Here is a 13,186-nt window from a genome sequence, read left to right as displayed (position 1 = left end):
GTCGGGAAAGGGAGCTGGAAGCTATTAAAGGAGCTATTATGCGTTGTAGCCTTCCACGCACCTGCTATCCTGAATTTATCCTTTTCATCCCCTTTATCTCCCCGCCTGAGGTTGCCATGGCCACCGGCCTATTCATTACCCTCGCTCGTCGACGGTCGATATTTAAATGATGGCTGCGTTAATTTGGCACCCGATATGAAATGGCCTTCCTCCAACCCTACCTGCTTCATCCCTTATTCATACATTGCCTTATTTCGGTATCACTTCGTTCTGATTGTCTTGATTCACTTCTTGATTGAAAAACATAACCGTAAGGCCTTACACTGAGAAATCTATATTTTTCAACTACATATTTTCTTTTAAATTACTTCCACTTAAAGTGCAACAAAATCCTGAAGAAAGTTGAAAATAAAGAATGAAATAAATTAGTCAGCAAATAATTTCAAAATGTACGTGTGACCAGAACTCAACACACTTTCTTTGCTAAATAATCCAAGTATCGAAAAAATATAAATTATTTTTTAAAAATAATTTTTCCTCTAGGTTGGAACTACTTTGGGAAACTACTTATTCGGCAGACCTCTAAAAGTAAATATGAACTCGTAACAAATAATATTGTAATAACAATTTAATTGGTGCTTTGTAAGTATTCTTTGTTTGCATGTGTTTGCCTGCCTGTCATTCTAGCCCTCTATGTTTATCTCTCTCTTTTATTCTCCCCATGTTCGCTTTCTTTCTAACTTACCTTTCTTGTCTCTATTTGCAGTTTCTTATATGCGTGTTTTTTAAAATTTATTATACTTTTCTGTACTACTATATTATACTTTTCTTATTTTTCTCTTTTCACTCTCGCTCTCTCTCGTCTCATATTCTTTATTTTTACTTTTCTTTTTCCCGCAATATACATACATACCTACATTTCCAGCCCTTATTTTTAATTTTTTCATGTAGGTTGGTGTGCTCTTTCTCTTACTTGCATGGTCTCCCATCCTTTATCTATCTCGATCTCTCTCGCGCGCAGTCTGTTTATTTCTTTTTACTGTATCTGCTTATCTTCTCGCTTTCACTCTTTCTCTCTCTCGCTCTTTCTCTCTCTTGCTCCCTCTCGATCTCTTTATTGTCTCTACCAAATTGTTTTTAATTTTTAATTTAATCCCACTTGCGATTGCCCTTCAAATCCTTCCCACATAATTTTTGAATGTCCAGAATATGAAAAATGAAAGAGACAAACTGCTAAAAAATCTGAGCAAAGTCCCAAACATTCCAAAACCAATAAACTTAGAATCTGTCCTAATAAGCAACAATCCATCAGCTTTCAACATAATCTATGGATTTCTAAAGTCGATAAACGTTTCTTTTTGATTATCTTCAAGCATGAAAATTTAGAAGATGAGAAGATGATGGAGCTGAATGAGTGGTGCGGGCGCGCGGCGAAGATCTGGCCCTGGTCGGCCGATCACGCTCGACAGTAAAATGAAAATAGAAGAAAACTTCATGGGTAATATGCCAGCGTAAATTCAAAAGAAAAAAAAAATTTTACCTTCCGCATTAATACACATCTTTCTATAAGTTCATTTTTTCCATTTATTTTTCTTAGTACGTTATTAATTTTTTCTCTATCTGTCACTCTAGATTCCTGTCTATGTATTTTACTTTTTTCCCTCTTTCCATATACAACACCAGTCTATTTCTCTCTTTTTGTTTTTATTTTAATTTTTCATTTTTCTGTACTTCCTTGTTTTCAGTCACAATATCTCTCTCTCTCTCTCTCTCTCTCTCTCTCTCTCTCTCTCTCTCTCTCCTTTCACTCTCTCTATATCTCTCTCTCACACACAAACAAGCACTCTCTGCCAATATATTTATCTATTTATTGAAATATCTATCCATCTTTTTCTATTTTGCCCTTATTTATCCCTTTATGTATATCTTTTTGGATTTTTTGTAAATTTATTTTCCTTACACTTTTTTCTTCTCATTCTATCTATCACGATAGATCTCTGTCTTTCTATTTTTAAGTTTTCTCTCATTCTACATACACTCCAGCCTCTGTTTCTTTTTTCTTTATATTTTTTCACTTTTCTTTACTCTCTATCTCTCTCTCTCTCTCTCTCTCTCTCTCTCTCTCTCTCTCTCACACTCTGTCACACACACACACACACACATGCACACTTATCTATTTACTTAAATATCTATCCATCTATTTCTCTCTATGTATGTACGTACCTATCTATAAATTTATCTATCTATCCGTTCTATTTACCTATTCATCCTTTTTTTCTATCGTTGCATCTGCCTGTCCCTCATTTATCGTTTGCTCTCTCTCCCCCTCTCTCTCTCTCTCTCTCTCTCTCTCTCTCTCTCTCTCTNTACGGTTCAAATATTGCATATGTCTCAATTTGATCGAACGAACTGCCCTACTCTGAGGTCTGCGATAATGACGGACAGTGATTGCAATTGTTCTCCCTCTGGGGATGAATACTTCAAAAACGTACTGTTTAAAACCTAAATAAGCCAATAGATATTGTTCACTATATTCCGAGTATCAATATCACACAGCGTAGGTTCGCCGTCAAATCGACAGCTTCTCATTTTCTTAATCGTCAGGAAGGACGAGTAAAAGTGCTATTTGTTTTCCGGCGGATTTGTCACGCTCGGTCAAATTTGTCCGGCTGTCCACGCCTGCGATTGACGAGGGTTGACAAGCCCGGTATTTCGGAGTCACCTCTGAGGACGGCCGAGGGTGGTGCCGGCGGCCCGTTGGATGAATTTGTTACGCTACCGTTACGGATCCGGCCCAAACAAATAAACACTGCTCCTAACGAAAGAAGAGTTACTGTCATTGTAAGGAAATACAGCTTTTTTTTCACCCTCAATATTTGTCCCACGGCTACCGCTTATGGCACCTTCCAGTCAGAATTGAAGCACAACCAAACTGAAACTTACTGAAATGTCACTAAGGGGTTGAGCATCTCAAACTAGACGATGAGATCGTTGGTTTCTTAAAAATAACCTCATGTTTTGTTAAATGTTTAGCTTAAAAAGCCTAACTTTTGTCTAGAGGTTTGATTAAAAAAAATTACAAAAAAAAAATTAAAAATTATAAACTAATAACACAAAACCTTGCTGTTTTCCCTACATAAAGTGAAATAAAATATATTATTAATAACTCAACCTTTTAAATTTTCGGTAAATTGCTAAGAACAGTCGACACATCATATTCTACCAAAAGTTTTAATGATATTCTTCCTAAATTATAAATTTCAACTTGTGGTGTGCGGGGTGGTTAACATGTAGTTTGGTCGTTTACGGTACTTTTGGCATATGCACAAGCATCACCGTTGTGGTCAATCGGACGAGTTTCAGAGGTGAGGTTTTTTAAAAATAAAATCATGGGTTTATGTAGTCGGATTTTGTCATTATACGCACTTTCACGAACTTGTAAAAGGGTCTCACAGACTGACCGCTGAAGATGGCGAGGAGCCGAAACGGGTCTGTCAGACCAAAATAACGAGAATCTGTATGCAAAAATTATGGGAAAAGACCAAGATATACATAATTTAATTTCAAATAACTTAAAAACATAGTTTAAAAAAAATATTTTTAAATGATGTAATGATTGCTTTAATCTTTTATACATATTTTGTTGCGAAGTCGCATAACGTATTTTAGTTAGGGTGACTTTTCGAAAAATATATGTTTTTTAAATTTTTCTTTTTTTTGTTTTAAGGAACGATTCATTATGTGAAAAAACATTTGTTTTAATTATAGACAGATCAAAAGAAAAGTTTAATGTCGCATGTTTGCTACGATTCAGTTGGCATTGATTTAGTGTCTGCGAAGTGTTTTATTTTTTTTTTATTCCTCCATCTAATCCCATTGCCGAGTTTTTCTCTGGTTTGCTGAGTGGTGGCAACCCGGTCGTCTGAAATGAAGGTGTACTCGTCGAATCGTTTACCTGCGGTGTACAGTCTTTGCTTTCAGCGCCGCCTCCAGGCCCTCCATCGCCTCCAATACCGCCTCCACATCCCCCTCCTCCGCCGCCTCCTCCACCTCCTCCTACTCCGGCACCGCTGCGACCTGATTCTCCAGGCCGACCAGCCGAACCTCCTTTTCCTCCTGCACCTTCGGGCCTTTCTTCTTCAACAGAATATTGGCTGGAATCGCTGACTCTTTGTTGCGAACTTTTTTGTTCAGCGATTTCGGCGTAGTGGGTAGGGCTGCCGGGTTGGCTGGGTCCGGTCTGTTTTATGGCGTGTCGACGTTGACTTTCGGTACACCCAGGAGCACCTTCATTTCCTGTACCGCCTCCGCAACCTCCAGCTCCACCTCTGCTGCCACCGCCGCCGCCACCGCCGCCGCCACATCCACCATCATCATCCATAAAATGTTGTTTATTCTTCTATTTTATGATCGTATCGGTACTATTTATTTTTCTTGCAACTTACAGATGAAGTATATTGTTCCATTTTGTATCAATCGAAATTTTTAAAGAGTGAATTACGAGCTAACATGCATGGATTTGTCTATTTCACATTTATTACTTTTGAAGTTGCAGAAACATAATCAACCAAAATGTAAACCGTATGTTAGTGCAGCGTACCACCAGGTGATCAACATAGTTATCTATTTAATTTCCTTTATGAGTTATTTGAAAGAAAAATTACCAATGTTGGATTTACCAGCGAACTTTAAAATGCATGTACAGTAAATATCGTTTACAACGTATATGAAGCGACCTCGGGTTTTTGTACGTTGTAACCGATGTCTGCTGAATCGAATACATCGTTTACAACGTACATTGCTAAATCCGTTCGGTAGTAATACGAGTGGATGTGTTGCGGAAGATGGGGGGTGTACCCAAACAGAATGTATGTACATATGTATGCATTGATTGAAACAAAAAATCTCCTTTAATGCATAAGAAATTTCTTCTACATTTACATTCTTCACTTAGGTAGGGTATATGATCAAAATTTTTTACATATTTTATACATTTATAAAGAATTCAGTGATTTTCTTTTGTGATTTATTTTTACATTCTCGATTGTTGACGAGACGATCGAAAACGCTTCTCTAACGGCCTGAGAGGTTTCGTTGGTGTGTATGAATGCCCGGAGTGTCGAGCACGCTGCACACGCTTCAGCAGTCGATGGAATTTTGCCGAAAACGCCCTCGTCGTCTTCTGTTTTGGGTATGAATACAGCGTGCTGTTGATGAGGCAACTTTCCCCTTCGAAAGAGAGATTAACACTAAGTTATCATGTGCGGTGTTTGGTGTCTGTTAGTTAATGATTATTTGGAGATCGTGGGATGCGGTATGGTGTGACGTAGGTTTAGAAAAACATTCTTTAACGTGCCAACGTTTCGATCTTTATTGAGATCATCTTCAGGCTCAGAGTGTTTGTTTTCCGAGTAGATGTGCCATTCTTGAGTGACACTCCCAACACGACAGACAAGAATGACACATCTACAAGGAAAACAAACATTTTGAGCCCTGAAGATGATCTCAATAAAGATCGAAACGTGGCACGATAAAGAATATGTTTTTCTAAACCTTCGTCACACCGTACCGCATCTCACGATCTTCACATCATCACCCAGAGCCAGAATTTGCGTGCGTTGTACGCTGTTACCGATATTTCCCCCCAGGACCCAGAAAAGTGTACGCTCTAAACGGCGTTAATGTAATTTTTCCTGTACCATTTCACGGTGCTGGAGATTTGGTATGCTTTAACCGGTTGAAAGTTCTATCCCGTGGTGTTATAAACGATATTTACTGTACTGTACTTATACTTTTAAATATATCAAATGCTAAGGAAATCTGGTCAACCGAAATTCTAGATTTTTTCTAAGACAAATGTGCGAACCGATTGAAACATTACTAGCCTGGAGTTCAGAAAGAGATTTCTATTCCAACTAAAATAATACCAGTTGTCAAGATCTCGTTGAAAATTTTAAATTTTAACAAAGAACGCATAAAATTTAACCAGTCCCGATTTTATCTTAATTTTTTATATCTACCGAGAGGCTATTGAGAAACCCACTCGGCTATGCCGGAGGGCCCCACTAGCTCCTACAAGACTAACACGATCCACAACCCACTAAAAGTGACACCTCCTTCTAGACACACATGAAATTGAAGTGGTTAGTATTGGGAAAATCGATATTAGGACCTAGGCAATATCCACATTGGAAAGCTGTGACTAGGCCGAGTGTGATATTAAACCGAAATCACCTAACAGGAAAGCCCGACGCGATTAAATGCTGCTACGAGACAGCAACTGCAGCGTTACCGAAGTTGTGTACACAGATGGGTCAAAGTCAGACAAAGGAACGGGCGCAGCAATAATGACAACAGAAGGCACAGTATCTCAAAAATGGAAGCTTCCGGAAATCTATTCGGCAGAGAGCATTGCCATAACTACGAGCTCTTAAGTCTCTAGCCCCAGAAAAGCTAACACACGACGACGCAGCCATCGTATCAGACAGCCTTAGCGTACTAACGGCTTTAGAACAGGATAAAACTGACGAAAACCCACTGATAGAAGAAATACTAGAGGTACTTGCCGAATTGAGGACAAACGAAGTAGAAGTTCACTTCATATGGGTCAAAGCACACGATATAAATAAATACAACAAGGAAGTAGACCTATTGGCAAAACATGCTGCAAAAAAATGGTAGCTCATTGAAATTGATAACAACATGCGATATCAAAGCACATATCAATAAAATGGCCAAACAGAATTGGCAAAAAGAATACGTCGAATCTAAACGAATTAAAGGGAAATACTATGCAATAATCCAACCCGCCATTCCCTACAAGCCATAGTTCCACAGAATTACTAGACCAAGGAACTTTTCAACTACCATTATCAGACTTAGACTTTACCACAACCAACTTCCACACCATCTAGCAAAAATATCCCTCATAGAAAACGCAAATTGCTACTGTGACGGAGAAACATATGCCGACCCGGAATATGTCATATTAACATGTACCAGCAGAAACAGAGGTAGAGAGGAATTATATGAGAACTTAAGAAAGCTCGGAGAAGCGTTCCCAACAAATGTGGCAACTATAATGAGCGACACTAAAAATATTCCAGTATTTGACAGTTTAATAACCTTTATAAAAAAGAATGACATCAAAATATAAAAGGCAACAACAACACGTAGTGAAAGAAACATAGTAAATTCTATAGACCGCGGCGACGCCGAAGGAAAACGCATGGCCGATGCATTGAGGAAAGCCAAGAGAAAAAAAAGAAAAAATCTTAATTTTTTATTTGCCAATTTAATACTTCTAATCTAGGCAACTTTTCCTAATTGAGAAGTATGTTAAAATTAGTTTTCCGACAATTAAATCATCTCTCCCCAACTTTTCTCAAACCTCATGACATATTGAACCCTATAAATTTAAACCCGATTCACCTATGACAACTAAAATGTCTATAATATCTGCCATCAATAACTTCAAAATAAGTATCACAAGAAGTAAGACCACTTTTTAAAAATATCACCTAGACATAATTTGGCTGAAGCTCTTCAATAACTTCAAAAAAGCAGTAATATCTCTTACCTCATTATTTACTGCAATATTGAGAATGCATGCAATGGAAACTTTCTTACATAAAAATAACCCCAAAGCCTCATAAAAATAGCTCCTATCATCTTACCGACATGTTAGTTTGTTATCCTTTCTAAATTATTCGACAAATTAATTCACAAAAGAATATCTCTATTGTTAATTCGAACGTATTACCGGACTTAGATTTCGAGCCCATCATTCAACGTCATCAACTTCACAGTTACAGATTGTATTACTTCTCAAGCATTGTACGCGTTTGGAGTGTTTTTAGATGTTTCTCAGGCTTTCGAATAAGTAAGCCATGAGGGACTATCATACAAATTAAAAATATTTTTACCCCAGGACTATTGCTTTCTACTCGATGCCCCAAGTAGTAGAGAACTTCATGCACGACGTCTAGAAACGTCTCTGATGACTGTTTTAGAGCTCACACTTACACTGGGGACCGTTTGAAGATGACCTATCAGGGAAGCCGTTAAATGAAGGTTCCGTAGTGCGGTAAGAACAATAAAACGATCGCCTCTAGCTGTCGTACATCGCGGTCGACCATTACCTTCTCATCGATCCGGACTACTAGTGCCCCTAAACCAGCGTAGACCATCGTGAATGGCAGAGTGCGGCACACCCATGACTTTGGGCTATGTTACGGACGCTCGTTAGCCAAAACATCTGCCCGGGTGTGATCTCGACTTCAAACTTTTATGAAATGTATTCCATCACTGTTTAACAATGATGTTCCATCAAAGAAAAAAAAACTTATTAATTCACTCGACAAGTTGATTGATTTTCTTTATTATTATCTCTATGGTGTAAAAGGATTAGTAATAACAATCTAGATAGACAACAAGCTATTAATGTTGTGTTTATGTAAGAAGTTATTTAATCTTTATACCTAGGTCTTACAGAAAATAAATAAATACAAGTGTCCGGTCTTTTGTCTTTGAGTGTATTATAAAGTGTTCGTCTACTCGTGTTACAAACTTTGCCAGTAGATTCTACATTCAGAAAGGAACCAAAAAGTCCTAATTAACTATGGTCTGAATCTCAACAGTTTCGGAGTTCTTCCAGTTTTTATGATTTTTTAAGATTTCAGGACCTTGCTTCAAATAAACAATGATAACTTCAAAACTAAAAGGTTTTTTGACTAATCCATTGATACCATTGAAAACTACGTTAAATTCCCAATAAAGTGAGATCAATACGAAACTTGTAAACATTCGGGAAATGAGCGTTTAGTAGCCAGATCTTTGAAAAACATATTTTTTTTCAAAATTGAAAAAGTTACAATTGCGATTCTAAACTACTATTTCCAAACCTAGAAAAGAGCAAATTTCAGAAAACGTACTCCATTCAATATCCTTTTTAGTGGTGCAATTACTTTTTTAAATACTTGTTCAATGATGAAGAAATTAATGAAGGAAAAGAAAAAGCCGTGGTTGAAGGATTCATAAGATGGAAATATCAATAATAATAAAAAAAACCTTGAGGAAATTTTGAATGAATTTATTAAACGTTTTTTTAATTTGGGTTCAAAACCGAAATAGTGTTTACTTATTTGATCAATTTCTTCATCTTTGAAAAAAGTAATTAAAAAAACAACAGCAGCAATAAATTCATTCAAAATCTCCTGAAGGTTTTTATTATTATTAATATTTCCACCTTATCAATCCTTCAACCACGGTTTTTCTTTTCCTTCATTAATTTCTTCATCATTGAAAAAAGTATTTAAAAAATCAATTGCACCACTAAAAAGGATATTAAATGAAGTACGTTTTCTGAAATTTGCTGGTCTCTAGGTTTGGAAATAGTAGTTTAGCATCGCAATTGTAACTTTTTCAATTTTGAAAAAAAAAATTTTTTCAAAGTTCTGGCTACTAAACGCTTATTTCCCAAATGTTTACAAGTTTAGTATTGATGTCATTTTATTGAGAATTTAATGTAGTTTGCAATGGTATCAACGGATTTGTCCAAAACTTTTTAGTTTTGGAGTTATCATTGTTTATTTGAAGCAAGGTCCGGAAATCCTAAATATCATAAAAAGTGGAAGAACTCCGAAACTGATGAGATTAGGACAATGATTAATTAGGACTTGTTGGGTCCTTTTTGAATGTAGGGGCAAAGTTTCTAACACGAATAACCGAAGTTCCTTCTAATTAGATTTTTAAATTTTATTAGCATTAATTTCAATTCAAGAATATTCTGGCGTCTTTCGACAAAAGGGAAAATTTGATTACAGATTGTTAAATACATCTTTAATATAAATAAATAACAAATAAAAAAAAAAGTATTTTTCTATTTTATTTGAATAAAAAGCGTACACAAATAGAGATTATATTAATTATAACATGTAATTGAAAAGCATACAGGGTTGTATAATAACTCAAGCCGCAAGGTGAGATGGGTTCCATTGAAAAATAATCACTTTCATAAAAGCCGCTTAAGCCGGATGAATCCAGCGGTGAATTATGTCAATCATAGTCGGGTGGGCGTAGGAAGGGGTTGATAATAGGGAAAACGGCGGGGGCGGCTGGGGGTGGAAGAAGATTTAGCCAAATTAATAGTGTAGACGGTCGTGGATGGAGAGGGTGGGTATGGATTATTTCGGGACGCCATGTTGAGCAAGCGCACTTCTCTCCAGACCACCATCATTTTATTACGATAAGTCCCTTTCGTAGAAACCTCGTCGACTCTTAGATCTAATCCGCAGCGGAAAGCCCTTTTTCCCTCGTTAAACCCGCCTTAGGGGCTTAAAAGGAAAAAAAAGAGTTTGTTTCTGGAGGATCTTTTTTATAATCGAAGATAAATTATAATTCTTAGATACAGCTAATGTAATTACTAGATAGTTGAAGATCTTCAACATTTAACTCATGCGATTGTTGTTTTAAAAGCTGTTATTTATGCAGAACATGGTCAACAGATAACTAAAAATCAAGTAGACTAATACATAACAAAGCATACATCAAACAGACAGACCAGCCAAATCCTATTCTACATTTTAACGAATGATTATTCGGAAATCGTGAGATGCGGTCTGGTGTGATGGAGGTTTCACAAAAACATTTACTTTATCGTGCCAACGTTTCGATCTTTATTGAGATCATCTTCAGGGCCTGGGATTTACAAACATTGTTTAAATTTAACAAATGTAGGATGTAGAAAAAAGTGAATTTATACAATGCAAACAAATATTTTTTATATTCAATCAAAGTATTTCTTTGCATTGTATAAATTCACTTTTTTCCACATCCTACATGTATTTGTTAAATTTAAACAATTTTTGTAAATCCCAGGCCCTGAAGATCTCAATAAATATCGAAACGTTGGCACGATAAAGAAAATGGTTTTCTGAAACCTCCATCACACCAGACCGCATCTCACGATTTCCGAATAATCATCGACTAATCACCACACATTTTAACGAATGTTGCCCATTATTATTTATGTAAAACTAACTTAAACTTACCAAAAACCTGAGTTCGACCCTCCAGAGGAAGATAGAATCTACCACAAGGTTGAATGTCGGTTTAAACCTCAAAACTCAAATGGTACCATAATCATTCGGTAGATACGATAATAGGCTAGTATCAACTGTCATAGCTGGAAACGAATTACGGGGATCTACATTAACAAATCTTAAGACTGTGAGGATGAAGAAGGAACTACTACAGGTACAAGTAAACGGATGCAGGAGAGGGTTTAAACTCCAAATGGAACTTCAAAATTTGTAGTATGTTCAAGTTGTATCAGTAATATACAAGAAGAAACTAATCTGAAGAGTCTGATAGGAGAAGAATCTACAAGTAAGATGGATGTAGGAGACTGCTTAGTATATTATTATATATAGAATAAAATATATTTTATCTAAATAGTATTTTAAGTACCAACTACTGACCTCAAACTTGAAATTAAGGCCTAATCTAAAGTGGTTTCATCTAAACTGGCTAACACAATACCAATTAATAAAAACAATCTTAGACCAGTAACAGACCTGCTGTCAAAACAGGAAGAGATCTACAAGAATAAACTAATCTGAAGACTCTTTGCAGGGGAAGAAGGTTAGGGATAGTCATTAAATTCACTAATTTCGTGGTCCGCTTGACCAATTAACATATTACAATTAATCGAGGTTTTTAGTTGAAATAAAAAAGTCAATGGCACGAGCGAGATTCGAACCCACGACCTTTGGCTTGATACGCCGCTGCTCTACCACTTGAGCTATCGTGACCTCGATCCACTCGGACATCAGCTTCCCATCTCAACTGCACCTTGTGAATTTTCCCTCCGTTTTGCCATTTTCCAAATGTCGTGTAATCGGATTGGATTCTCGACGACAAATGAAATGGTCACGGAGAGCTTTAGTGAATTATACTTCTATTCAAATCATTAAATTCACTAATTTCGTGGTCCGCTTGACCAATTAACATATTACAATTAATCGAGGTTTTTAGTTGAGATAAAAAAGTCAATGGCACGAGCGGGATTCGAACCCACGACCTTCGGCTTGTTACGCCGCTGCTCTACCACTTGAGCTATCGTGACCTCGATCCACTCGGACATCAACTTCCCATCTCAACCCCACCTTTTGAATTTTCCCTCCTTTTTGCCATTTTCCAAATGTCGTGTAATCGGATTGGATTCTCGACGACAAATGAAATGGTCACGGAGAGCTTTAGTGAATTATACTTCATTTCAAATCATTAAATTCACTAATTTCGGGGTCCGCTTGGCCAATTAACATATTACAATTAATCGAGGTTTTTAGTTGAGATAAAAAAGCCAATGGCACGAGCGGGATTCGAACCTACGATCTGCGGATTGATACGCCGCTGCTCTACCACTTGAGCTATCGTGACCTCGATCCATTCGGACTTCAACTTCCCATCTCAACCGCACCTTGTGAATTTTCCCTCCTTTTTGCCATTTTTCAAATGTCAAATGTCAAATGTTAGGGATAGTAGTAGAAACAGAGCCGGACCCAACTGAGAACCCTGGAAACGCTCTCATGGATTTCAAATTGAAAAGAAAGTACAGACTTAATTTTAAATTTTGTAGGCGATTGTTTAAAATGCGAAGCACCAAAGGGGCCACCGAAGCCCGAATCGGAAATGCTTCGCAATAGAAATGATAAAAGCGTGGTGAGTTTGCTGTTTAATCCCTTTAAAAGATAGTTCTTACTCACAGTTTATTGTTTTCAACAACCTTTGAGTAAGAAATATCATTTAAGGACACTATTTAGTACTACCTAGTATGCCAGTCTCGAGCATAAGCCAGAAAACACTGAAGGATCTGTGAAATAGGAAAGAGGAGTTATGTACCAACGATTTAAACTTTTTCAGTTTAACTGGGTACCTCATTAACAGACAGTAGAAATCTATGTGACAGCCTGAAGGCTACGAAGAAGAAGGATCTGCACCAGTAGATGGGTCTACAACATAAATCCAAAGCTCGAATCGGTTCTGTTAATACTACCCAGTAAGCGTACTTATCGATGAACTGAGGAAACATAAAAAACCACGATCGAAAGCAATCTTACACTTCTGATAAGCCTTTTATAAATGGAGGAAGCATAAAATTGATGGTTTTACAAAAATAGTAGCG

At 36.9% G+C, this 13,186-nt stretch overlaps 1 protein-coding gene and 1 non-coding gene across 2 annotated transcripts; both read right to left on the bottom strand.

Annotated features, from left to right (window-relative positions):
• Positions 1-3,844: 3,844 nt before the first annotated feature.
• LOC106664425 (glycine-rich protein 5-like) lies at positions 3,845-4,381 on the bottom strand. The gene has a single exon (XM_014390127.1). It carries the CDS (start codon positions 4,379-4,381, stop codon positions 3,845-3,847), a length of 537 nt encoding a protein of 178 aa, XP_014245613.1.
• A 7,673-nt stretch (positions 4,382-12,054) lies between these two features.
• Positions 12,055-12,127, bottom strand: Trnav-aac. The gene has a single exon. It is a non-coding gene; the product is annotated as a tRNA-Val (tRNA).
• Between the last annotated feature and the right edge of the window lie 1,059 nt (positions 12,128-13,186).

The sequence above is a fragment of the Cimex lectularius genome, unplaced genomic scaffold (genome assembly GCF_000648675.2).
Source record: "Cimex lectularius strain Harlan isolate CLEC.00 unplaced genomic scaffold, Clec_2.1 scaffold8, whole genome shotgun sequence".
Taxonomy (NCBI): Eukaryota; Metazoa; Arthropoda; class Insecta; order Hemiptera; family Cimicidae; genus Cimex; species Cimex lectularius.
Note: the sequence above shows the minus strand (reverse complement) of the source record. Positions and strands in the feature narration are given on the sequence as shown.